Consider the following 27,227-nt stretch of genomic DNA (forward strand, 5'->3'; position numbering starts at 1 on the left):
GATCATTTGGTATGGGTCAGAGGAATGAACGAAGTGAGAGGCTAGTTGGGTGGGGCAAGGAAAATGGTTTGATCATAACAAACATGTTTTTCAAATATCATCTGAGAAACCTGTACACATGGAAAAGTCCTAGACATGGTTGCCGGAATAAAATTGAATTCATCTTGATCAATGAAAGTTTTCGAAATTCAGTGCAAAGGGCCAGGACGTATTCAGGAGCCGATTCTGATACTGATCATATATTGCTTAGCAGAAAAAATCAGACTGAAATTAAAGAAAATCTATTGGAAGAAGACTGCACCTCAATTACAGTTAAAGTTGCTAAAATTAGACAATGATATCAGGACAGGGTTTTGCCAAAACGTCATGGATCAGTATGATGGAAGACCACAGTCAAAGGTCTCTACACTGATGATGGAAGGAAAGAAAAACCAGAGATAAGCAAGCCAATGGATGGCCATATGATTACAGCAGCTGAAATCAAGCAGGCTATGGACCAGATGAAAAGTGGAAAAGCGATGGGAAATGATAACATTGTGTTTGAACTTGTAAATGCTTTGGGGAATTTTGGAGTAGAAAAATTAACAGAGATAGCGAACCATGTTTACAACTCAGGGGATGTTACTGAAGAAATACTGGAATCAATCTTCATCGCCTTGCCTAAAAAGTCTGAAACAATTGAGTGCAAAAATCATAGAATGATAAGCCTAATGAGTCATGTGACAAAGATTATTTTGAGAATGGAGTTGAATTGAGTGAAAGGTAGGTACTATTAGGGGAAACCTATCAGTTCAGCTATAGAACAGGAAAGGGGATGAGAAATGCAATTCTGTGCTTGAGGACGTTGATAGAAAAGTGCATAGAGAAACAAAAAAGACTTGTACATCTGTTTTATTGACCATGTGAAGGTATTTGACTGCATCAAGCATGAAGAGTTAGTTAGAATGTTGGATGAACTCAAGATTGATGGAGAAGATCTAAGAATGATAGGAAATTTATATTGGGACCAGAAAGCAACCATCTAAGTGCACGGAGAATTGGGCAACTGGATTGACATTCAGAAAGGTGGCTGGCAAGGTTGTATTTTGTCACCTGATTTATTCAACCTATATAGCGAGAAAGCTCTAAGCAAGATCAAGACAATTGCAGGGCTACAACTGCGGGAAAGGAATTATAACAATCTGAGGTACGCAAACAATACAGCTTTCTTTGCGGACCCAGAAGACAAGCTTCAGGGATTGATTAATATTATGACTGAGGAGAGTGGAAAACTTGGATTGATGATTAACTGCAAGAAAAACCTTCTCAATGGTCTATACCAAGAAGGCACATGGACCCGCATGTCGCTTGATGGTGAATGGAACTGGGATAGAGCAGAACAGTTTCATATATCTGGGAAGTTGGATAACATCAGATGGAAGGTCAGATAAGGACATCAAGTGCAGAATTGGGTTAGTAAAGAAGAGATTTAAGGATATGAGGAGCATTTTTTGTGCAAAGAGAATTGGAATGGAAATCTAGAAAAGACTATTGAAGTGCTACATCTGGTCAGTGCTAACATATGGATGTAAGTCTTGGACAAAAGCTACAGAAATGTGGTTTTAGAGAAAAATGCTTAGAACTCCGTGTGTACCGAGGGTGACGAATGTGGAAGTGTTGAAGAAGATGAAAATGAAGAGACAGTTGATGGATACTATCAGAGAGGGGCAGTGGAGATTTGTTGGTCATTTTCTCAGAGAGGATGACAGAATAGAGCACTACATGGTGGAGACTGAGCTAGTGGGAAGGAGAGCAAGAGGAAGGCAGGGAATGAAGATGTTTGACCGGATGAAGAAGAGAATGAACATGCAGAGAAAGACTTGGGTGATGTTGCAAGAGCCAGAAATAAAAGTACCATTGATATTATTTACAGGATTGTAAATCACGACGCTATAATAAAAAACCATTTGCACTGAAAGCATATATATATATATATATATATATCTCCCTTACTTTCTCTCTATCTAGCTACCTCCTTTGCTCTCTTTTTCACTGTTTCTCCTCTATCCATCTCTTTTGTCAACATGTTCTAAGTATTTACTACCCAATACATAAATATCCTCAAACAGTAATCTCATTATATTTTTTTTATAGTGAACTGCTCCCTGGGTTATGATCCTGCAGACTGTTCAATGAAATACACTGTCAATGATTGCTCCCTACATCCTCATGTAACCATGAAATGTCCTTGGCTTTGTGGAATCTGTCCATGTAAGTTAGAATTTTTTATTACTACACATATATGAAAATAAACATAATTTAATTTCAGCACTATTACTCATAATTTATTATTTATATATTTTATATCTATTGCCCTCCCACAGAAACAAAAGAATCTTTCCTGGAGTTCCATTTTTAAGCAAGTAATTTAGTATGCCTACCTGACAGCAGATATTAACTCTCTTCCTAGCATAAGCCTTGAATGTGTATGCGTATGCATGTATATGTGTGCATGCATGCACACACACATACACACTTATATATATAAATGTATGTTTATGTATTTGTTTTGCAAGGTTCTTTTTGTGAAACCATGTGTTGAAACAGATATTATTATACTTAGCCAATTAAACACACACTATATATTTGGTTTTCACTTCAGCTTTATTATTATTACCATAGTTTCTGTCAAAGCTCTTTCATCACACATCCTTTGACCTTTTCATTGACTCTTTATCCCATGTCTCTCATCTTGTTCTGCTTATTCCATTTTGTCTTTTTATGATTTAATATAAATATATTTTTAAGTAATGCTGGCTAAATGTTAAGCAACATAAAGGCGATGCTAACAAATAAAGACAAAAACAAGATATTGTATCACTCTACATTCTACATAGGTTGTTTAACTCTTCTATTATATTTCAGGAAATCTTCCCTCCAAACTCTTGGATTATTTTCTATCTTATATTTGATAATGGAAGCTTTCCCAGAATATATATGTTGTTTGATATAATATCTTGTCATCGGTTTTAGTTATTGGTATCACACCTAATTTCTTGCCCGCAGTGCTTAGAGGTCTTTTTGAAAATATCTTATTTGCACATTGCAATTACCTTATTCTTGTTTTCCAGATGCTGAATATGTAACCACCAATAATACAAGAGTGACAGGTCAGAATGGTTGTTTCTTCATCATCATTATTCAATATCCTGCCACAGTGGGGCTGTGGCTGTTGCAAAATTCATTTATTATTAATTATTATTATTATTATTATTATTATTATTATTATTATTATTATTATTATTTATTACTATTATTTATTATTATTATTATTATTATTATTATTTATTACTATTATTATTATTATTATTATTATTATTATTATTATTATTATTATTATTATTATTATTATTATCATTATTATTATTATTTTAAAAGGATTGGTGTAACTTCTCACAAATGTAAATAGGCAATACAAAGAGTGTGATTCGATTGCAATAGATATTTCATTTGTTGAACGATATTTCGACAGCTAGCCTGTCTTTGTCGAGTTCAGAATAAAAAGTGATTCATAGAAATTCAAATTCAAAAGATTGACCGAGTGCAACCAGCGTTTCTACATTGATAGAATGACATCATCAGTCTTCAATTTTCAAGTTTACAACTGACAAAAAACAAAAAGAAAGAAAGAAAGAATGGGGAAAAAGGAAAAAGAAGAATATTTAATCAAACACCTTTGTGTAAATATGATGAAATTTCCCTGTCATTTTCTTCATAAAGACAGGCAAGCTGTCAAAATATCATTCAACCAGTAAATTATTTATTACAATTGCATCATACTCTTCATATTGTCTATCATTATTATTATTATAAGCTAAGGTGGCCAATTGGCTGAATTGTTAGCATGCTAGACAAAATGCTTAGCAGTATTTCACCCATGTGTTCTGAGTACAAATTCCGCCAAGGTCAACTTTGCCTTTCATCCTTTTGGAATCAATTAAACAAGTACCAGTTACACACTAGGGTGGATGTAGTCAACTTAATCCCTTCTCCCTAATTTGAGGCTTTGTGCTTCCAGTAGAAAAGATTATTATTATTATGATCTAAGATGGCCAGCTGGCAGAATTGTTAGCATACTGGATGAAATGCTTAGCAGTATTTCACCCATCACTGTATTCCAAGTTCAAATTCCACCAAGGTCAACTTTCATCCTTTCAGGAGCGATAAAATAAGTACCAGTTGAACATTGGGTTGAGGAATTTGATTTATCCCCTCTCTTAAAATTGCTGTCCTTGTGGCAAAATTTGAAACCATTATTATTATTATTATTATTATTATTATTATTATCTAGTGTATTGCCCATGCATAGGTTTGTCCTGCCATTCCTTTTCAAATTCTTTTTTCATTCTCTTCCTGCATTCATTAGATTTCATTGCATCAAGGTCTCTTACATTTTTAAGGTACCAAGCTAGGTTGTTTTCTTTGCTTATGACACAGTTTTCACAAATTATTAGTCCTCTACCTCCTTTTTTCTTCCAACATAAAGTTTTGCAACATCACTCCTTGCAAGGAGCTCCTTATGCACAGTCATCAATTTCCTAGTTTTCCATTTAATAACTCCTGCCCCACAGTGCATGAGGGACACAGCCTATGTATTCATTACCTTAGTCTTATTCATTTCATTCAATTTACATGACATTACAGGTTTCACATCTTCATTTGTTTCTCTATGATCTTATCCAACTTAAGGAATCCCAAATCCTTGCATTCTTCCTCTCCTACTGTAATAATCTGACCATTTGCAAGCTCAGTCCCTCCACTCTTTGCTAGTTTTCCCCAGTTTCAGTATTACAACACCATTTTTTTTTTATAAACACCATCCTATCTGGATTAACCAGGTTTACAATAGATGTTAAGCTGTCAGTTTTGTCCTCATCTTTCACAAATAACTTTAAATCAACCATTAATAACAGATGGTTGATCTTAATATCAATTAGCATATATCTAATTTCCACATTTCTAAGGACTTGGGTCAGGGAGATCATGCAGATGACAAATAAGAGTGACGAAAAGCTGCCTCCCTGAAATATACCTTTTCATATGTTAACAGATCCTAAGTAGTCCCTAGAATAAATTAATATCTAATATCCAGTGTGCAAAGTAGTAATAATAATAATAATAATAATAACAATATATGTCCTGAAGTAGTACCAGATAGTGGCTCTCGTGGCTTCTGATCTTAACTGATTGGAAGTGTTATCATGTACATTGTTTTGTCTTGGTATAAGAGATGGGCTACAGCAAATATTCTGCTCAACACCACAGATTTGCTTGTAAGTTGTTTGACCTTAACCAGTTGACCATGTCCCTTAGTGGCTGATGATATGTGCATCTCTGATCACGAGCAGAAGTAGTGGGGGAGCATCATAGCTGTGTGTTGAAAGGAATTCTTAGAGGTTTGGATAATTCACCTGTGGAAACATGGGTGTTCATTCAACAGCCTTAAACAACCCTTATTCAGTGACCTTTTGAGTGGAATGGGCTACTCGACCAGAAGAAAATTCTAACTGGGCCCAGCCTGCAAGGTCATGCACTGTTTATCTTGATATGAGATCACCATGTTGTACACATGTGGTTGTGATGCATGTGCCTGGTGTACCTTTATCAGACGGGTAGTTATGATGGGTATACTGGGCTTCGTATATTATATCCCAGTGGCATTTTGATGGCATGCACTGCTCTTTCACTCAATAATAATAATAATAATAATGACAATAATGATAATAAAAATAATAGTAACAAAACTTAATTTTTTTAGCAACTAAATATATTGTATTTTGATATTGTTTCTCCCAGCTTTTATATATGTTGCTATTATGCTTGCGGTATTTGGTATTTCATTTGTCCCTGTTGTGCCTCTTACTTCTGTACATGTTGCTATTGTATATTGCTGTTGCTATTATCCTTGCAGTTAGTGCAGCATCATGCCAGTTGCTGTTGTACCATTTACTATTGTGACTGTTGCTGTTATGCCAATTGCTATTATAGCTATTGTTATTGTGCTGGTATTTTATGCTTGAATTATCTATGCTGTTATTTGCCAGCTGCCATTGGAATTGTTGCTATTGAGACTGTTGCTATTATGTTGTTGTTATATGTAGCTAGAATGTATGCTGATATTTGCTTGTTGCTATTGTGTTAGCTCCTAATGTACTAGTTGCTATTGCGTGAGTTGCTGTTGTGTCTGTTGCTATTGTGCATGCTGCTAATGTATCAGCTGTTATTGTGATTGTTGCTGTAACCGTTACGTATGTTGCCATTATGTGTGTTGCTAACCTATGTTCTGTTCCCCACAAAAGCTATCTCTAGTTTATCTTCTCCTACATTTCTCCTTTTCATCCTCTCTCTCTTTCTCTCTTTACAGAACTGACCACAGTTTATACAACCATGCCGTTTCCTGAAATTAATACAGCTTCAGGTAAGGATTTCATCTTAAAATCAAACGATTGATAAATTGTACACCAGAAATGTCATCATCAGACTGTACTTTCACTAACTGCTGACTCCATTTGTCCATTCCTTAACTCTGAGAACACTAGTTCTAGGAGTACAATAAATCGGACACTTGAAAAAAGAGAACTATGAGCTTGGCTCAACTTCATGTCTTCTAGCTTAGTTTGAAATACACTTAGTTTGAAATACATTACTGTATTGGTCTATGTTCAATTTCCTAGCTGACAAGGCACAATCCACTATTTTCCATAAACTTGACAAGGTTCAGATTTATCTTGTATAAAATTATGTCTAATAAATTTTCGGCATTTCTCAAAATAACAATGTTATTAAGTCTACTAATGAATTTATAAACTGTAAAAGTGGATATATGTGCTCCTTGAATGACCGACCTACTTCACCTGTGCTCCTTGAAAGACTAACCTGCTTCATCTATTTCATAAGTCTTCAAATTAATACTGAAGTATCATCAAAAATTTCTTTCTTATTAGAAGCAATTATTTTTTAATACTAGAAAGATCATCATCCTTATTATCCTTATCATTGTTTTCCATGTCACTCAGACTGAATTCTTTGAGGCAGATACACTGGATACCATTATTATCATTATTATTATTATTATTTACTTTTAATCTGCATGTTTGTTGAAATCACTTGCCAAGACATACCCAGCACCCTAGGGTGAGTGAAGGATAAAGCTTAGGGAGGGGAAGTGGCAGGAGCAGTAGTGAAATATCGCCATGTAATACAACACAGACCATTAAATTGATAGGGGTTTTCTAAGGATACGGGCAGTATTTATTAGCACAAACTTTTGGATTTCTCTGAGACATAGTTCTCTGCTGTCTAGATGTTTCTGACATCCCCTTTTTGTCATACCTAGGGCACCTTCAATAACAGGAACAGTTCTTGCTTTAAAATACCACATCTTTTGTACTTCAATTTCCAGGTCCTTATATTTACTTAATTTATCAGATATATTTTTATCAATGGGAACACTTACATCTATTAATCTACAAATATTTTCTTCTATGTCTTTAATGATTATGTTTCGTAGATTAGCCTGAATCATTCTGTCAGTGGCATTTCATCCGTTTTCACATTCGGAGTTCAAAGTCCACTAAAGTTGACTTTGCCTTTCATCCTTCAGAGTCAATAAAATAAATACTAGTTGAATACTGGCGTCAATGTAATCAATTTACTCCCCCTCTGAAATTGCTGGCTTTGTGTCAAAATTTGAAATTATTAGTATTATTAAGGCTGGTGGAATTGTTAGCACACTGGACAAAATGCTTACCAGCATTTCATTCATCTTTACTTTCTGAGTTCAAATTCCATCAGGTTGACTTTACCATTCATTCTTTTAGGGTTGATGAAATATGTTCCAGTTTTGCCATGGGGTCAATGTAATTGACTAGCCCACTCCCTGAAATTTCAGGCTTTGTGCCTATTGCAAAAAAATTTGTTGTTATTGTTGTTGCTGCTGCTGAGTGAAAAACTGCATGCCATCAAAGTGACATCGGGGTAAAATATACGAAGCCCAGTATACCCATCATGACTACCCATCTGATAAGGGTACACCAGGCACTTGCATCACAAGCATATGTGTGTGAGATGATGATTTCATATCAAGATAAATAGCATGTGACCTTGCAACAGAGGCTCAGTAAGAATTTTCTTCAGGTTGAGTAACTCATCCCGCTCGAAAGGTCAATGAATAAGAGTTGTTTAAGGATGTTGAACGAAACACCCATGGTTCCAGAGGTGAATTATTCAAGCTCCAAAAAATTCCTCTCAAAACATGGCTATGATGTTCCCCCACTACCTCTGCTTGTGATCAGAGATGCCCATATCGCCAGCCACCAAGTGGCATGTTCAAATGGCTATGGTCAAACAACTGACAAAAAATCTGTGGTATTGAGCAGAATATTTGCTGTAGCCCATCTTTTATGCCAAGACAAACCATGTACATAATAACACTTCCAATCAGTTAAGATCAGAAACCATATCTATGTATTATATACATATATATATATGCATGTGTGTGTGTGTGTGTATATATATAAATATGTATGAAATTTTAAAATAAGATAAAATTTTTATAAGAATTTATCAAGTATTCAGCATGAAAAACCTCATAAGGGAAAAATTTTTGGTTATTCCCTTTAAATATATTTATTTATATTAAGGGCATTATTATACATAAATGCCTCATGCTATGGGGGACTCTTAAAGTCAAAACTACCATAATAAATACAGTGTACCGAATGCAAGGGAATACTCTTGAAGTGAGCTCCTTAAAAACAGAATCTGTTTTTAAGAAGCTCACTTCGAGAGCTGCATTCTCTCAAGTTTGGTACACTCTATTTATTAGGGTAGTTCTGCTTTTAAGAGTCCCCCATAGCGTGAGGCATCTATGTATAGTAATGCCCTTAATATAAATAAATATAAATATGTGTGCATATATATATGCACAGGCGCAGGAATGGCTTTGTGGTAAGTAGCTTGTTTATCAACCACATGGTTCCGGTTTCAGTCTCACTGCATGGCACCTTGGACAAGTGTCTTCTACTATAGCCTCGGGCCAACCAAAGCCTTGTGAGTGGATTTGGTAGATGGAAACTGAAAGAAGCCCGTCGTATATATGTATATATATATATATATATATATGCATGTGTGTGTTTGTGTGTCTGTGTTTGTCCCCCTAGCATTGCTTGACAACCGATGCTGGTGTGTTTATGTCCCTGTTACTTAGCAGTTCGGCAAAAGAGACCGATAGAATAAGTACTGGGCTTACAAAAAAAACGAATAAGTCCCGGGGTTGAGTTGCTCGATTAAAGGCAGTGCTCCAGCATGGCCGCAGTCAGACTGAAACAAGTAAAAGAGTAAAAGAATATATATATATATACATACAATTCTGTTGATTCACAGAGAAGCATTAAATCACAGAGTTCAATATTTAGGTGTAAAGTATTCTTTGATAGGTTGTAACTGGAAGGCTCATAAATCCACGACCCCAAGTTACATGTTTCTGGTCATTCAACTGGTAAACTGATTCTGTTATTCTTTGAAAAGATGTGTTTGTGTATGTGTGAGCATGTGTGTGATGCAACAGTTATCTAATTATACCATTTTTGCATGTTTTTTTACAGTTACCATCCGAGCTTTGAAACAGATGTTTATTGTATCTGCTGCTGTGTCCTGCTATTTCTTGATCCCTAGTAGCATCTAGCATGAAAATACCAGACGGAATTGTAACATGAATTGATACTGATTTGATTGTACCAGATATTTGGCTTTTCAAAATTTAACACCAAAACTAATACAATGTATATACTAACAACCACTTCGAATTTTATTACCATGTACTCACAAATAAACAAAATTTATTTTGCTATGATCATACTCACAATACATTTTACCATGTACATACTAACAAACGAAATTACCTTCCGATGTTCATACGAATAACAAATTTTACTTTATACATGCTAACAGTGAAATGAATTTTATTGCCATACTGACTAACAATTAATACTATCTTTACTAAATGCATACGAACAAACAAAATATATTTTATAATTCAAACTAAAACAGAAGAAAAAATCTCAAACTATATAACTAAAAGCATATCCTATTAAAGATTGAAGATTTAAGTCTAAAATTATTTTGGAAAAATATGTCTATTTTCAATAAAGATAACACATTCATTGTGCGTTCTTATTTTTAATCCAGTAGATGATTACACGGGTGAATATGTGTGTGTGTGTGTGTGTGTGCGTGCTTGCATGCACTTAATTATTCTACCCACATGCCTGTCTCACTGTATTGTTGCTATCTGCTAGCCCCCAACCTGTGTTCCACCCACACATAACAAGAAAACTTTTCCCTCGCCCTACCTAAACAAACCAATTTACATCCCCACATCTCTTCTCTTTCTCGCAATTCCTCCTTCATACACTATGCCTAGCTCTCACTTCACAATCTTGTCCTCAGGGCCCTGTTCCTCTGTATCACTGCTATGTGATAGCCCCGCCCCTCACCGACTCTCTCTCTCTCTCTCTCTCTCTCTCTACATATATATATATCTCTTATTATAAAAGGCAGATTTTATCTGCCTCCCTTTGTATCTTATAGAAATCTACAATATAGGATTTCTTCAATTACAATTTACCTAGCATTTTTAAGAGTAGAATGCATCGGGTCATGCCAGGTCCAGTTTTTAAAATTTCAACCCCAATTAAGCAAAATTTAGAGAAAACTCACATTGTGGTGTATAAGTCAAATGCATTTCTTAGTGTGGGTTACAGCACTCGCACACACACACACACACACAAAGGGAGCGATCTGATTCACTCACGCTATCACTCTCATTTCTCCCACTTTCTCTTTGCAAGTCTACCTTACAACACTACTCAAAAATAAAAAAAGCAGCAAACAGAAACATAACGATTTACTCCTCACACAATTTCTTCAATTAGACTTTACCTATGATTTTTCAAAGAACTTCCATTGGGTCATGCCATACAAAATTTCTTTCAATTTCACCCCCAATTAAGACAAAATTCGAGAAAACTCAATATTTTAACATTTCACTTTGAAGCCTTTATTCTGCCTATTACTCCCACTTCCTCTTTAGACACATAGACACATAGACACGCTAATATATGCGACAGTGTCAATTGTTGACAGACATTGTAAGCTAACGTGTGTGTGTGTGTGTGTGTGCGTGTGTGTGAGGGTGCGTGTGTGTGTGTGTGTGTGTGTGACAGGGATGACCCATTCAGACTGGTCATCCTTTTTGCTAGAAGATCACCTATGCTACACCACTGGTTTTCAGTTCATATTAATCAAATTAATATTCACAAGAAGAAGGACTATTCATTATAATATATCAGTTCCATCAGACAACTGCACAAACATTTGCCATTTTACACATGTATGTAAACAAATTCCTTTCTTTTAGAATTTCAATTCATTTTCTTTTTCAATTCATACAAAGTTATTTAGGACGAATATAACATCTAAAGTTATCTCTAAGAAGCAGAAAGATCGCCCAAAAGTGTATATAGATATTTAAATGTATTTATATATTCATCTATGCACACATGTATGTATAACGTGTGTGTATATATTTCCATAGAGGTAACCATTCACTCCGCACAAAGTTTTTTAGGACGAAAATAACATCTAAAGTTATCTCTAAGTAGCAGTCGCCCAAAAGTGTATATAGACACACACATGTATGTATAATGTGTGTGTATATATTTCCATTGAGGTAACCATTCACTCCATACAAAGTTATTTAGGACGAATATAAGATCTAAAGTTATCTCTAACAAACAGAAAGATCGCCCAAAAGTGTATATAGATATTTAAATGTATTTATATATTCATCTATACACACATGTATGTATAATGTGTGTGTATATATTTCCATAGAGGTAACCATTCACTCCGCACAAAGTTTTTTAGGACGAAAATAACATCTAAAGTTATCTCTAAGAAACAGAAAGATCGCCCAAAAGTGTATATAGATATTTAAATGTATTTATATATTCATCTATGCACACATGTATGTATAACGTGTGTGTATATATTTCCATAGAGGTAACCATTCACCCCATACAAAGTTTTTTAGGACGAAAATAAGATCTAAAGTTATCTCTAAGAAGCAGAAAGATCGTCCAAAAGTGTATATAGATATTTAAATGTATTTATATATTCATCTATACACACATGTATGTATAATGTGTGTGTATATATTTCCATAGAGGTAACCACTCACTCCATACAAAGTTTTTTTAGGACGAAAATCTTTATATATAAAAGAAAGGTTGTGTGTCTGTCTACTCCGATTTAGATTCCTAACTACTCCCACATTTTGCGATGCAGTTTAACCAAAACCGAGTATCTTATAGTCGTGATTCATATCGAGCCCTTCTGGGTATTAGCGCGCGTCTACGATGAGTCTACAATTTTACAAATAATTTACCATCATTTTTTCCCATTTTAATGCATTTTTTAAAATTAAGGGAAGTAACTTTCAAACTTCACACCAATATGCGTGCTCATATGCGACGTAATATCACATCAGCAGCATTTCCTCACACCCTCATTGCACTTGGCGAAGGCAAAATACCAGGGGATGAAAATGGTAATATTGCCATCGATTCCATTTGTACCATTGTTAAGACGCCTTCTGATCTCAGAGATGCAGTGTTCCTAGATCTACAAGCTAATTATCAGAATATGGATTGGATTGGCAAAAAGGCTACACTGGCCCCGAGGAATAAAACTGTTCACCATATTAATGATGAAATGCTAAAACTCATTCCTGGGGAAGTCTATGTATATCAGTCTATCGATACAACTCCTGACCCAGAGGACGTCATCAACTATCCAATAGAGGTACTCAATTCCTTTGAGCACCCCGGACTACCACCACACATTCTCAAACTTAAAGTTGGTGCCCCTATAATACTCATCAGAAATTTGGTTCCCCCAAAACAATGCAATGGCACACGTTTGATCGTTAAGTCCTTATCTCCCAGCGTAAGCTTATATCAATATTTGCCTGAATAATCATCATCATTCAGTGCAATCATTAACAGTACTTTCAAGTAATTCAGCCCCGAGCAACGCCGGACAATTCTGCTAGTATAATATATATATATATATATATATATATATATATATATATATATATATATATATATATATACCCATGTTTTTTGTCACTTACACTTCCTTTGCAATATCCTGCCACTTATATTATGGCGTTGAAACCTCAAGGGTATGCCCTGGCACTTGCCACCATCTCTCTCTCTCTCTCTCTCTCTCTCTCTCTCTCTCTCTCTCTCTCTCTCTCTCTCTCTCTCTCTCTCTCTCTGTACCTTTACTCAACCATCCCATCTATATTCTGATCACCATTCTTTGTGAGTATACCCAGCATTTTGCCACCATCTCTATCCTGCTGTCTCACACTCTCTCTCTCTCTCTCCCTCTTTCTCTCACTCTCTCTCCCCCTCTCCTGCACTTCCATCAGGTTGGGTAACCATACATTTCCTTTGCAGTGGTAAACCTGTTTCTGTCTTCATTCCTGATTTTTCTCTCTCCAGCCAGGTAACCTTGGTAACTCTATGGCAAGACATCTTTATCTGTCTTACTATAACCTTTCATCATCCAACACAAAATCACCTCCTCTAATGCTTTCTACCTACTTGAATTTTTTTTTATATTTTGCAAGTACTTGGTGACCCTGTCAGTGCAGGTGCCACTTAAAAGCACCCACTCTACACTGTTAAGTGGTTGGTGTTCTGAAGGGTATCCAGCTGTGAAAACCTTGCAAAAACTGACCTCTCCTGTGCTTGTGCCATGTAAAAAGTATTAAGTCCACTCCGCTGAATGGTTGGTGTCAGGAAGGGCATCCAGCTGTAAAAATCCTGTCAAACAGTCACAGAAGTCTGGCGCAGGCTTCTACCTGGTCAGCTCTTGTGAAACCATCACACCCATGCTAGAATTGAAGGCAGACATTAAACGATGATGATGATGGCTTTTATTTTATGGTTACAATATAAGGAGCAAGTTGTACACAAATTATTTGCAATTTTGTTATTCATTTTATAGTTAGTGAAGTTCATCTGTGAGGTACCGTTAGAAGAACGGGTGGAAGAAAGGGAGGAAAAGATTAAGAGAATTTAGACAACTAGAGAAGGTGAAAACTGTGTAGGCTCTCACATGAGGCACTTCTGCTAGTACCAAACATAAGGAGGAAGAACTGAATTTGGGTTCCATATTTGTATTTTTTCTAAATTAGGTTAGGCTGAACAAAGGAATTTCTGTGTCTTATCTACCTTGACCTAAGTTTCACTCAAAACGGTCCAATGAGAAATAGAACTCTTCTATGGCAGTTGACTTTTATAAATTTTTTAATGCAAATGTTGAGAACAATAGGAAAGAACTCATGGAAAAATCCAGATTCGGTTTTGAATCTTGGCTAAGAATCTAGGAAGCTATTCGCTACAAGAAATTTGTGAGAAGGCATTCAGTCTTGTTGCAAGAAATATGTCCTTCCACTGCATACTTCATCTATCCAGGGCTTAGCAACTATCTCCTGCATGTCAGCATACCAAGCGGAATTAATTCTTAGACCCTGTGGAAAGATATGACCTGATATATGCCCTTCATTATCCATCACTCTTAAAACCATCACAATTGCTGGAAACTTTGTATACATCACTCTAGGAACATCAGAAGGATTTGCACTTAGCCATATGTCACTTATGTCAGAATTTTGGTTTTGTTAGAAGTTTTTCTCAAAAAAAATCTAACCAAAACATATTATGTCCACAAAGGTTTTTAATTTTGCTTAGTAACCATACAGCACAGTTCAAAAGATTTTCCTGTCTTTGCAAACATGAATTAGCCTCTCCTCGGTACATACAACTTATATCAAATATTATCTTGTTCTACAATTCTGATAGTCCAACAGCTGATGACTTTATTGATTTTCCGATGTCATTATCAATAATGTTTTGCACCAACTGGACGAATTCTAATGTCCTAACAGTGTCTTAATGCTTAGACTATTTATTTCTCTCTGCTACAGTTAAAACATTTCTGCCAGTGGTTTCAACATTTAGATAGTTGGCAATTTCTAAATCACTGTTACGCTCATATGGCAACAATGACTGCCTGTGTTTCACTTCTTGTGTTAGCATCTTTTCTGTTATGGAAGACCCAAAAGAAAAATAAATCTTTTAATTGGTTCGAAGAGAGTAATATACTGATAATCAAGTGTCCTCAAATACACTTTGCACCCTGTATATATGTATATATACATATATGTATGACGGAGACGAAGTATGAGTGTTCATCGAAAAGACATAAATTGACAACTAACATACCCATACCCTTCATACCCATACCCCTCTTGCTACACTAGTGAGCAAACTCACCTTATTACTGCTATCCACCAATGTTTACAATTCATTCACTTCACTTGGTGTTTAGTCAATCTCCATGTTTGTTTTATTGCTGATTCTGGTTTATTCCATACAACTGATTATTCAATACTGGAGAGTGTACGAACGGGTACCCAAAAGAAACCGGAATTTGCAATATTATTTTATTTACTTAGTTTTATATGTTTACACTTTTATCGACTTCAAAGCATTCTCTATCTGAAGGAATGCATCAGTCCAGATGTGTTTTACACCGTTCGAAGCAGTTCTGGAACTCTTGCGAAGTGATACCTTTTAACGCCTCCGCCGTTCTTTCAAATCTGCAAAACGTTTTCCTTTAAGGACTTTTTAAGCCGCAGGGTGCAAGTTCGGTCGAATTGGAAAAGTGGGTAGCAAGATCATACCATTTTTGACAAAAGCTGTCTCACACTCTATGCGGTGTGCACAGGTGTATTGTCGTGATGACACCATCACTCTCCACTTTGCCACTGGTTGGGACGTTCTTGTCACACCGCGTCTCGCAAACGCTTCAGAAATGTTAAGTAAAATGTCTGGTCAACAGTTTGACCAGAAGGAATAAATGCTGTGTGGACAATTCCTTTCGCATCGATGAAACATGACATTGGACTTCACATGATGCGCTTTGGGGAGCGTGGTGACATTGAATGCTTCCATTGACTTGATTGCTGCTTCGTTTACGGATCGTAGCTGTAGCGCTAGCTTTCGTCATCAATGATGACCGCAAAAAGTTTCGGATCAACTTCCAACTGTTTTTTCAGTTCACTACACGCATTCAATCATGACTACTTTTGCCCTTCCGTGAGCAAGCGAGACACACATTTTGCTACAACTCTTTTCATTCACAATTCCTCGCTGAAAATTCGTTGACAAGAGCTCCAAGATACACTAGTCATATCGACAAATTTATCAAATGTTCAGCGACTGTCCTCCAAGATCAGTTCATGAATTTTCATGATGTTTTCATTCGTTCGGGAGGTTGACGATAGCATAAACGAGGTTGGTCTACAAGTGACAAGTGACCATTCATTCCTAAAGCGTGAAAACCACTCGTAAACTTGTGTTCCACTCATGGCAGCGTACTTGTAAGCTGTTTGAAACATGAAAACTGTTTTGGCTACCGTCTTCCCCAGCAGAAAACATAATTTCATGGGAGCAAGCCGTTCTTTCGTTTCAACCATCGCAAAAAATCGACGAACAGAGGAGAAACATGGTAAAACAAAGATGCACCACATGGCAGTACGACTTCACTCGATGCCTGATGGCCGCATCAAGTGGCTTCCAGCGGCGGAAGCCTGATCTACAATGGGCTTGCCCCACAGAGAACGTTTCTGGTTACTTTGGGGTATACTGTTTTTTAAAAAGCTTTAACTCATGGAGAATATTCTTGATCTCTTAAGCAATCGGTAATGTTCATTTTTTGTGATTAAAAAGTAAGTTTCCCATTCATTTATCCATATAAATGCTTTAAAATTTTAATTTTAGATATTTAAAATTATTTACAAAAGGTTACGCAAAAAAGTAAATCAGCACCTAAATTTTTGTAAGAATAAAGCTTTGATTCACTTTTAAAATAGGTATTTTTTGGTTATCTCATCCCTATTAAAAAATCGCCCTTAAAAATTGGTTTATCTCCTCGCTAATAAATCGAGTTAATGTGGCGACAATTATTAATTTTTTTCAGTTTTGTATGATTTGTTACAAAAATATTATCAGATTCAAAACGATATTTCATCTTTTCTCTTTTGATGTTTGGTAATTTTTTCACTCTTTTTTGTTTGTTTTATTGAGGATTAAACAATTTTTTTAGTTGAGGAAGATAACCAAAAGTACCGATATTTCTCGAAAACCCGGGGGAGATAACCCAATCTTTTAATGGGGGTGAGATAACCAACAAGTACCAAAAATTATAATCTAGTAATATTTTTCACGTTTTGATCCTTTTTGGTCCTTTCACCACCAAGTTAGCAATTAGCTAAGTTTCATCACTTTTTTCCCGACTTTTTGCCACAGACAGCTTTGAAGAAAGGAAGCTTGAACCAAAGTGGGCAGCAAGAGATGTCACTGTTATTTTGATTTCAAGTATTATGAAAGTGTATAAGTGAGATGATGGGATGTCCCATTCTGAACAAATTGTTCAGTTTCCCATTTCTGTTATTTTGTCAGCATAAGAACTCAAGGCAACTCTTGACTCCTGCGATAGGCGCAATTTGATTACAACTTTAACAAAACACAAAAAATCTCAGAACTGTCTGAATTACGTAATTTCTCCGAAAAACCTTTGGAAAGCAGCTTCGATTCAGTTGAGAAAAAAAATCATGATATATTGATAAGGTTGTCGCTGTATTGAACTTTTGCTTTGTCAAGAATTACCTTTTGGAGGACACGATGAAGCCGAAGAATTAAACAATATATGAAGTAGTAGAAGAATACAATGATTATTTAAGGTCGCATTTAGATTTCGTGAAGGAAAATGCTGACTGCACATTTTCTGGACTTTCAAGTGATATATCAAAATGAGAACATTAATTGTATAGCTGTTACAATTGAAGGTGAAATTAAGGAAATGATCGAAAATAGAGTATTTGTTGCTGTTAGGAATTTCAATTGTCACACGTTTTGAAATTTATTGACGAGAAGGAAAAGCCTCAAGGAACGTTTGTGGGCCATGTTGATGTCAGTGAAGACAGAAAAGCTGCATCGCGGACAGAAGTTCAAAAATCTATTAACGAATTCACTTGTGGCCAAAGTTCATACAAACTTATGATGGAGCGAGTGTAATGATATTCGAACAGAGTGCAAACAAGAATAAAGATGTTTGATGCGGACTTCATATCTGTACGTTGTTATGCACATTCACTCTCTCAATCAGAATCAAGTATTCGTGAATGTCGAATTTTCTTCCTAACTTTAAAAGGAATTTCAAATTTTTTCCTAAGATCAATGGCATTTCAAGCCCTACTAAATGAAATAATTGGAAGGTGATTTTTGAAAGTCACCTGAGGCACGTTAGAATTATTCATCTCAATAAGTATCCATTTTGTCCAATAAATTAATTTTCTGGGGTATTTTCAGCCATGCTAGAAAATCCAGAGGATCGGAATGCTTCAGAATTAACACAAGCAAGGAGATTCATTGCAATCCTAGGTTTTCAAATTTTTGTTCGTAGTTTTTTAATCAATTCTGAGTGGTTCAGAGATTCTGTTTTGGATTCTTCCTAAAAGTTTGCTTGATATTTCGAGGTGTATTTGTGAGGTAGAAAACTTCAAAAAACAATATTAATATTAGTCGTGGTGTGAGATTAGGCTGGCTGCGTATATTACAAACAGAAGCAAAACTCTTGAACATATAACGTCAGGTTTCTTTAAGGGAAGGCTGAACATGAATACATATATAAATCAAATCCTCTCTAGCAGAGAGTCTAGTATATAGGTATCGACCTAACTGTGTTTGCTCGACCATTAGTTACCTTTAAGATGCGAGACCGCCAGATCTTGTTGAAGATTTATCCCCGATTTGCTCGGCAAGATTTGAATTATGTTCTCTTCGAATGCCATGAGAGATCTGGTTGATTTCTGGTGCTAAACTGCTGATCTGCACAAAATGGTGCAAATCTCAAGGAGACTTAAGATTATGCTTTAACTGTTAGTCAAATCTCCTGCAAACCAATTGGTCGATAAATTGTTCACATGAAGATCGCATGCCCCAACTATGGCTCACTCATAGTGGTGAACTGATAATTTAGTGAAAATGGTTCAACTTCTAGAGCCATGTCAAAAAAAAGTTTGAAGAATTTTACTGCCGGGTTCTGGATGGTGTCGCTGAATTTTAGTTCAGGTTTGTTGAATTCTTGAATCTGAAGATGTTTTCGCACTTACGAAAAGTATTCTAGATGGAAGCGTTTTCGTCTTTGGATGTCTATAAAAACATTAGTTTTAGATGGATGCGATTTAGATGCGAGCCAAAATCAGTTTATGCTGCAGATTTTTCAAAACCAGTGTCAAGCATTCAAAAAGTTACAGACATTATACGGAAGCTTGAACTAAATCGAGCTCTAACAGAAGTAATAAAATCATTACATTTTGACTATACCTACCACATTTTCTTCCTGCGAAAAACCACTTTCTTTGTTAAAGTGAGTAAATAATTACATGAGGTGTTCTCAAAGGGAAGGGTGATTGAGTAATTTGGTCTTCATTTGCTTGAATAAGATGAAGGTAGAACGTGATGCTAATACATTTTATAGCAACATGATCGATAAATTTGCCAAAATAAATGAAAAATCGGACTGGTTTACAAATAGATTTAAAATGGCTCATTATTTGTAGGTTGTATTATTTTTCTCAGATTTCTCTTATAATCAGGGTATCACTTATGGGGGGAGGACACTAAGTCAAGTTGAGAGGGATATCAAAACCCACTGAAGTGTGGCCTGTTGGCAGAAGTGCATTTTCTCAAATAGAAATTAGTTCATATAGCAGTCACAGAAGGAGGGGGCGAATATAGTTTTCGCAGAGAAGAGTAATAATTCACTACCACATTCGGCCTTGACATCATGTACTGCATGTCCGGATTTCCAAGTCACCCTTCGCTACTGAAATACACTATTAGCATATTGGCCTTCATCAGTCCCTTTACTGTCCAATATTCACAATTACAATTATCTCAATTAGCTGACCACCGTTAATCAATATCATTACAGTTCTTGTGTTGTCCCACATTCAATGGAAGCTTGTTGTTGCTGGATGCTTTCCGTCAAAATAGAAATCCTTATATTTCCAGCTCAGTCGTTGTAACTCAATCCCCATTTCTATGAATGTCAAAATATTCAATGAAATTATGTTTTTGATATCACAGTTTGGTTTCATCTTTTACTTTCTTCAGTCCCTTTAAAATATTTTTTTTTATTTCCAGGAGCATAATGACATCCAACATCTCAGGTTCTGCTGTTTATCGTTGTCTAAAAATGGGTAAAATTCAACAAAAAACAGTCTTTCCTGAATTTGTACGGAATATAGTTTCATTTAAGATGAATACACACGCGCGCGTGCGTGTATGTATGCATTATATATGTATACATATATATATTTGAAAGTCTATGGAGATACAGTTTTTGAAGTGTAAATGTGATTTTTCTAAAAAAATACTTTTTAATAAAATGTTATGAAAATGAGAATGTTACTAACCTTTTTTTGAGAATTTTTCCTAGTGTGAGCGCTTTCGTTAAACCTTTTGCAACACACGCACCCTTAAAGGGGAAGTTGTTAGTTTTGTGGTGGTTCTCCTTATTTCGGTTCCAAAATATAAAGCAGTCATCTAAGAATCTGTTCCAGTTTCGACAAGGTAGGTTTGGAAGTAGGTTTGGATGGGGTGTAGATTTTTTCTTCTAGGTATCCCATTACTAGTGTGGCAAATATGTTGGTGCGACTTTCGTCACTATCGAAGTGCCTTGTACTTGTGGATAGTATTGATTATCAAAGGAAAAGTATATATATATATATATATATATATACATAAATATGTATACACATACATACGTATATATATATATATATATATATATATTAGAAGGTTTGGAGATGATGTACAGGTATTTTATATTAGAAGAAATGAGATACTCAAAAATTCGGATGGTTTTATATTTACAGATATTTATTTGTATGTTAGATGTTTTTATACATCATATATCATAAATTAGCACTTTTGTCCATTCTAGTGGAGTCGTCAAATTGAACTATATATATATATGTATACATACATACATATATACATATATGCACACATACATATATATATATAGACACATACATATTATATATATATATATATATATAGACAGACAGACAGACAGATAGATAAGAATGAAAGAAATATCAAATGCAGGAGAAACAGCTGTGAAAACAGATTTAGAAAATCGGGTAAAAATATCCCCATGGACTGGGAAAAGTGACAAGCAGCTGCTACAGCGAATTGAACTCTGCATCTCTCAAATTCCCGCTGAGCATGCGCATTGTTTGTTTTTAATTTTGTCGACTACACAGTATATTAGGGACAGTTGGGCACCGTTCGTGAAAAAAACAGCACCATGACTCAATTTACTCTGTCAGAAATTTGGAAACGGTGGTGCTACCGCTAGGCATACACCCTGGAAGCTCCAATGAGAACATCTCAGTGTGTTTGGGTGTCAATCTGCGGAAAGTGCAATCTAAGGACATGTAGCAAGAGTGATAAAAATCAGACATCCAGTCGACATCATGGTGTTTGGAGTGTTGGCGACGTTATGCCTCCATTCATTTTCTCACACGGCCTCAGACTCAGCACGGAGGCCTACATCAAGTGCCTGGAGGAGGTAATGCTGCTTCGAGTCAAGAGGGTAGCTGCTGGAAGACCCTATGTCTGGAAACAGGAGTCCGCGCCATACTACACAAGCAGGAAAACCCAGTCATAGCTGTCAGACAATTTCTGCGACAGCATCACCCCTAATATCTGGCCACCTAACTCCAAAAACTGCAACACCCATGGTTATTATGTATGGGGCGCAGCTGAGCGAGATACCAACAAAACTCCTTGAAACACCAAAGATGAACTGAAGGCAAGGTTCATAGCAGCAGTCATCAACTTTAACAAGACCATGCAGAATAGTTGTAGGAAATTCCGAAGTCGTCTGGAGGCCGTGGTTGAAGGCAATGGCGATTATATTGAATAAATTTACTCTTTAGTATTTCAAGATATTTTTATGTAATTCTGGTAAATATATCTGTTAAAATAAGATGTCCGCGTTATTTTATATTTTGGTGTAATTTAGACGACAATTTATTCACCGCACACTGTATATATATATATATATATATATATATTATATATATATATATATATATATATATATATTGGGTTGGTGCATAATTATTGCGGTTTTTTACAACACATTTTATTCAACAAGAGCAATAACAATATTTAACAAAAACATCTTTAAATGACGGTCTGACCGTCTGCCAAGCAAATGGGAAGCAGTAACTGAAGTAGATTGTGAATATGTTCCAGAATAATGATTTATAAACGTTTTTGTTATATTTTGCTCTTGTTTTTGACAAATAAAATTTGTTGAAAAAAGCCGCAATCATTATGCACCAACCCAATATATATATATATATATATATAGATAGATAGATAGATAGATAGATAGATAGATAGATAGATAGATAGATAGATAGATAGATAGATAGATAGATAGATAGATAGATAAGTTTCTTTATTGGCCACACAGGGCTGCACACAGATGGGACAAGTTACAAGGTAGAGCTTTTCTTTTGGGGGATGAAAAAAAGGGGGTGGCGTAGGTTTTCGATCAAGAGGGATCGTAAAAGGGAAGAAAAGAGCAACAAAAAAATAGAATAAAAAATAAAAAGAATAAAAGAAAAAAAAAGAAAGAAAGGGAAAAGGAACAAAAGGAAAGAGAAATGAAAAAAGAAGAAAAAGGGGAAAAAAGGGGAAGAGGAAAAAAAAAGAAAAAAAGGAACGATCAATAGGGATCTTGTATCACAATGTTATGATATATGGTGTAAAAGGGAAAGCAAGTAAGGTTTATCCGTGGGAAGAAAAGCCTACGAAAAAGACCACGGTAACCTTGGTCAATATTGTTATATATTACCACATTTGTTTGCAAGTGGGTAACCCACTGTTTTCAATTTCTGGGTTCATAGGATTATGCTCAAGGTGGCTTCGTCATTCATACGTGCCATCCTTGCTACATTCACCCATCTTTTTTTAAAACATTCACTAGACAAAACTTGCCTCTCTACTCTCACTTTCCTTTTCAAGTGGTACTTGAAGAAGTTGATGAGAGATTGACCAGAGAGGAAAGTGTTTGTCTCCAATCCTTTCAGACGCGTCCACCAGATACATTCTTTCGCCATAGCCACAAGGATGATGAAAATAGCTCTTCCTTCCCGTTTGAAGGAAGGAGGCGTGACAATATTGACGATAGACTCAGCTGATAAACCGACTCGTCCCACACGTGACAGCAGTTGTTCGACACAAGCCCACAGGTCGGAAATTGTTGGACACTGCACGAGTGCGTGCAGAACGGTTTCGTCGCTCTGACCGCATCTCGGGCAGGTCGGCCCCGTGTTTCTCGAGCCGTGTCTGTAGAGCTTATCCCGAACGGGTAGCGCTTCTCGGTAACACTGCCAGGCCAGGGATCTCTGGAAGTTGTCCATGGGCCCTAGCCCGAAAGTCGTCCTGAACAGGCGGGTCAGGTACTCCTCGTCAACGTCCAGGTTCGCCCCGAGCTCGTCGTCGTACCTCCCCTCCACTAATCCCCTATAGAATGCTTTGGTTGTGTTGAAGTCACTCAAGGTCGACCCAGGACGGCAGAGTTGCTTGAGAGCAACGCGACACTCGCGGTGCCATTCGCCCTTCCTCGGCCTCTTTTTGATCCACGACTGCAGTTCGGTCATGGAGACGAGCTGCGGGAAAGCGTGCCTCACAAACGGCGACCACACCTGTTCACCGTCGTCTACATAGAGCCAGAGATGTCGCAGTCTCAGCGCGTGTCTGCGCATCATCAACCACGGCATGCCCAGCCCTCCTTTTAACGGGTGTTGACAGCAAATGGATCGCCTGACTATCGGGACGCATCCTTTCCACAAGAAGCGAAAGAGAATGCGTTGTAGTTTGGTGATGGTAGGGTTGGGACAAGGTACGACGGTCAGGCGGTAGTAGATGACGGACGCGATGTACGTGTTCGCCACCTCCGCCCGACCTTTTAGGGACAGTTTCCTCTCGGCCCATTGCCGGGCGAGAGTGACCACCCTACTCGTTATCTCGTTCCAGTTCTTCTCTACTTGGAGGTCCGGACCAAACCAGACCCCGAGCAACTCAACCGGGCCGTCGGTCCAGCGTCCCATAGATAGATAGATAGATAGATAGATAGATAGATAGATAGATAGATAGATAGATAGATAGATAGATAGATAGATATAGATATATATATATACATATATATATATACACACACACATATACACACATACACACACACACACACACACACACACACACACACAACACACACACACACACACACACACACACACACACACCACACACACACACATATATATATATATATATATATATATATATATATATATAATATATATATATATATATATATATATAATGAAATGGATAAATGAATTATCTTGTTACGGATTATTCAAAATTTAACCGATACCTATGTAGCAAAAATCACACCAGAAAAGACACGGTTGGGGTTACGACCATGGGGTTTCGCCCCCGTGCTTTAGCGCGGATAATTGAAGTTTTATATATTTAGTGAAGGGAAGAAATGGAGCCGAACGAAGATTCTACAAAATTCCTTTTTATTATTTTCTACACGTTTCAAAGGCTGCAAATTCCCAAATTCGAATTGAATAAGGAGACCATTCTGCAGCTTTCTCTTCAGGAAAATCCAGGAATTTAAAATCTCAAAACAAATGCGCAGCAAGCTTTTCGAACAAAACGCTCCCTAGGAGCCCATGGTAAAAATGGCACAAAACTGTCTCTCAATATGCGCTGACGTCAGAGTGGGTGAAGGCCGACGAAAAAATCCGTTGGAATAAACCTAGGTCAAACCACGGTCAAATCAGGTAGGGGAAGAATCACAGAAAACCCAAAGAGTGTGAATATATTCTGTATAACTAGTGTTAATGTTCAAATTGTCTTAGTTGGGTGTGAGGAACTACTTACATGTATGTGTGTGTGTATGCGCCTATGTATGTGTGGCAGTATGTTAGGAAGCAGCTAGAGAGAAAATATATTGTATTGTAGGCATTGCTGGTCAAGCGGCTGATAAAATTCTGTGTCTGTGTGTTCGTCTATGACCAGTTTATATACAGATGACTTGTCAAAAAACAGGGGAGTATAATCCCTGATATTGTTTCTAAAAAAAGTAGCAGAACATACGCTAAAAGGGGAGTAATTTCCCCTTTCAAATTTAATTCAAAATTTTTTCCAAATTTCTTCCAAACAATTTTTTTTCTTTTCTTATGACATCAAGGTGTTAATTATCTTAGGCTTCAATTGTATGCAAGAAATGTCAGTCGCCTCCAGTGGGGACATCTGAAAGAGTGTTGCAAAATCCCGTTCACTAGCTGCCCTCGGGCGAACAAAATGTGAAAAAGTTCAGAGTTACAGAGATTACAGATTCTTTTGCCCCTATCAAACGGTACAGCCACAGATAAAATCGACCATTCCAGTCTAAATGCTGAATTCGCGTTCTTCAAACGCCAGAATAATTTACTTAGTCCGGTAGCGTGTTGTTTTCTAAAATCGCGAAAAGTTGTGAAGTGGTTCGATATTCTCACGGCCAATTTTGATGATGACGCTCCGATATACGAGTAGACATCCGATCCAGTATAAACTCTGCATTGGTAAATGGCATTTCTAATCTTGGAATTACTAGATAAGAACCTTATTCTATTGGGATTGGCTTCCGATATTAACACGGCGTTCTTATTACTATTATGATTGTGAGAACTACGGCTGTCTTCGACATTATACACCCCATTACCAATACTATTTAATGGAATATCACCTATATATTCCCTGCCACTGAGATCGCTGTGATTGCTAATGTCCGTGATGCTACTGTTGTCAAACCCGTTGCTAAAATTGTTATTGGGACTCTCTACATTAATGACTCGGACAGTGCTCTCATCCCTATTCCCATTACTAACGTTAGAGTCGTCACCATTGCTCCTATCATTATTCCTATTATTAACTCCATGCCTGGTATGGAGATTGCTAATCTCTGTGCCGGTTCTATTACCATTATTCTTATTTTTATTAATACTGCGCGTTATTCTGGCATTAGACGGAGATGCGTCTCCGAACGTGGGTAAGAGGGTCTTGTTTAGCAGCTTATTGTTATGGGAGGAAATTATCTGTGAGAGATTTTTCGTATTAGAGAAGGCTATCCTAACTTTGTGTGAGTTAACAGTGGCGTAATATCTGGAATTTCTGGGAAAGTTACTGGCAATAGCTTGGCGAAACTGCAGGGGTAGATTAGATCTTATTTGTTTACCAAAGGGAATTACAAACCAAATATATTTATTCCTGTTTTTGTACTGGGTAGGGGAGTCAACTCTGACATTAAGGTGGGTATTTCTAGGTTGAATAATAGGTTTTGGCTTACTATGGTCTCCCCTGGACCGCAAATTATTTATGTTACCTAAATTTATTCTAGATGTACTAGTTTCGACATTCCTCAGGCTACCATCAGTACTTAAATTATTTATGTTATTGTATCCGGCCCTATCCTGATGACTGAATGCTGGCATCGAAAGGGCCGGATCTATATATACTATTTTCTCCCTATAACCGGCTTTAGACAGGGCGGCATTATAAAATTCCGCTTTCTGCCTAAAAATGTCGACATTGGCAGACAAATTAGTTAATCTTTGAGAAATATTTTTAACCAAATTGTCTGTTATAGTTTTAGCGTGATTCGAGAAGACACTGACATACTTTAAGTTAGTGGAAGGCTTGTGGTAAGGGCAGTACGAATCGCTATGGAGGTTTAGTGTGACATCTAAGAAATTAGCCTTAGTAAGCTCGTTATCAAAAACTATACTCATGCCCGTTCTATTAAAGAACCTAGCTAACCTGTTTTTAGTTTTCTGTACGATTCTGTTCGGGGTGTTTTGTAGGTAAAACAGACAATTGTCACGATATAGGCCGCCCCCGATA

The 27,227-nt window shown here is 36.6% G+C and overlaps 1 protein-coding gene across 4 annotated transcripts in view; it reads left to right on the forward strand.

Annotated features, from left to right (window-relative positions):
* The window catches only part of LOC115217114, a 295,576-nt gene extending 285,369 nt beyond the window's left edge, over positions 1–10,207 (forward strand). For all 4 annotated transcript variants that reach the window (XM_036507465.1, XM_036507464.1, XM_029786713.2 and 1 more), the window contains 4 exons: positions 2,134–2,250; positions 3,111–3,149; positions 6,404–6,457; positions 9,645–10,207. In XM_036507465.1, coding sequence (XP_036363358.1) covers positions 2,134–2,250; positions 3,111–3,149; positions 6,404–6,457; positions 9,645–9,724 — 290 coding nt within the window. In that variant the 3' untranslated portion in view covers positions 9,725–10,207. The remainder of the gene's footprint in view (positions 1–2,133; positions 2,251–3,110; positions 3,150–6,403; positions 6,458–9,644) is intronic.
* Positions 10,208–27,227: the final 17,020 nt, after the last annotated feature.

The sequence above is a fragment of the Octopus sinensis genome, linkage group LG11 (genome assembly GCF_006345805.1).
Source record: "Octopus sinensis linkage group LG11, ASM634580v1, whole genome shotgun sequence".
Classification (NCBI taxonomy): domain Eukaryota; kingdom Metazoa; phylum Mollusca; class Cephalopoda; order Octopoda; family Octopodidae; genus Octopus; species Octopus sinensis.